Source organism: Acanthisitta chloris, unplaced genomic scaffold (assembly GCF_000695815.1).
Source record: "Acanthisitta chloris isolate BGI_N310 unplaced genomic scaffold, ASM69581v1 scaffold16295, whole genome shotgun sequence".
Taxonomy (NCBI): domain Eukaryota; kingdom Metazoa; phylum Chordata; class Aves; order Passeriformes; family Acanthisittidae; genus Acanthisitta; species Acanthisitta chloris.
In genome coordinates, this window is record NW_008673293.1 from 365 (window position 1) to 1,081 (window position 717).

A 717-nucleotide genomic window follows, 5' to 3' on the forward strand; every position below is an offset into this window, starting at 1 on the left:
TAGGAGTGGGTTATGGGATATAGGAGTGGGTTATATATTATTGGAGTGGATTATGGGATATAGGAGTGGGTTATGGGATATAGGAGTGGGTTATATATTATTGGAGTGGATTATGGGATATAGGAGTGGGTTATGGGATATAGGAGTGGATTATATATTATTGGAGTGGATTATGGGATATAGGAGTGGGTTATGGGATATAGGAGTGGATTATATATTATTGGAGTGGATTATGGGATATAGGAGTGGGTTATGGGATATAGGAGTGGATTATATATTATTGGAGTGGATTATGGGATATAGGAGTGGGTTATGGGATATAGGAGTGGATTATATATTATTGGAGTGGATTATGGGATATAGGAGTGGGTTATGGGATATAGGAGTGGATTATATATTATTGGAGTGGATTATGGGATATAGGAGTGGGTTATGGGATATAGGAGTGGATTATATATTATTGGAGTGGATTATGGCTGGAGGGAGCACCAGTTCCTCCTGCCCAACAGCCTCAAGCCAAGGGCAAAGCCTTGAGTTGCTTCTGATCTCCTTCCTGGGAAGCTCTGAGAACTTCATGGAGGTTTTTTTGGGGGTTTTCTCCCCCCAGACATGGAACCAACTGCTGCCAGCACTTCCCTGCTGGAGCCCAGTGGAGACTTCGACCGGAACGTGCCCAGAATCTGTGGAGTCTGTGGGGACAGAGCCACAGGCTCCACA

The 717-nt window shown here is 43.9% G+C and overlaps 1 protein-coding gene across 1 annotated transcript in view; it reads left to right on the forward strand.

Annotated features, from left to right (window-relative positions):
* The first annotated feature begins 600 nt into the window (after positions 1–600).
* VDR (vitamin D (1,25- dihydroxyvitamin D3) receptor) overlaps positions 601–717 on the forward strand; it is a 10,197-nt gene continuing 10,080 nt past the window's right edge. Inside the window, exon 1 of the mRNA XM_009074901.1 lies at positions 601–709. Coding sequence (XP_009073149.1) covers positions 610–709 — 100 coding nt within the window. The 5' untranslated portion in view covers positions 601–609. The remainder of the gene's footprint in view (positions 710–717) is intronic.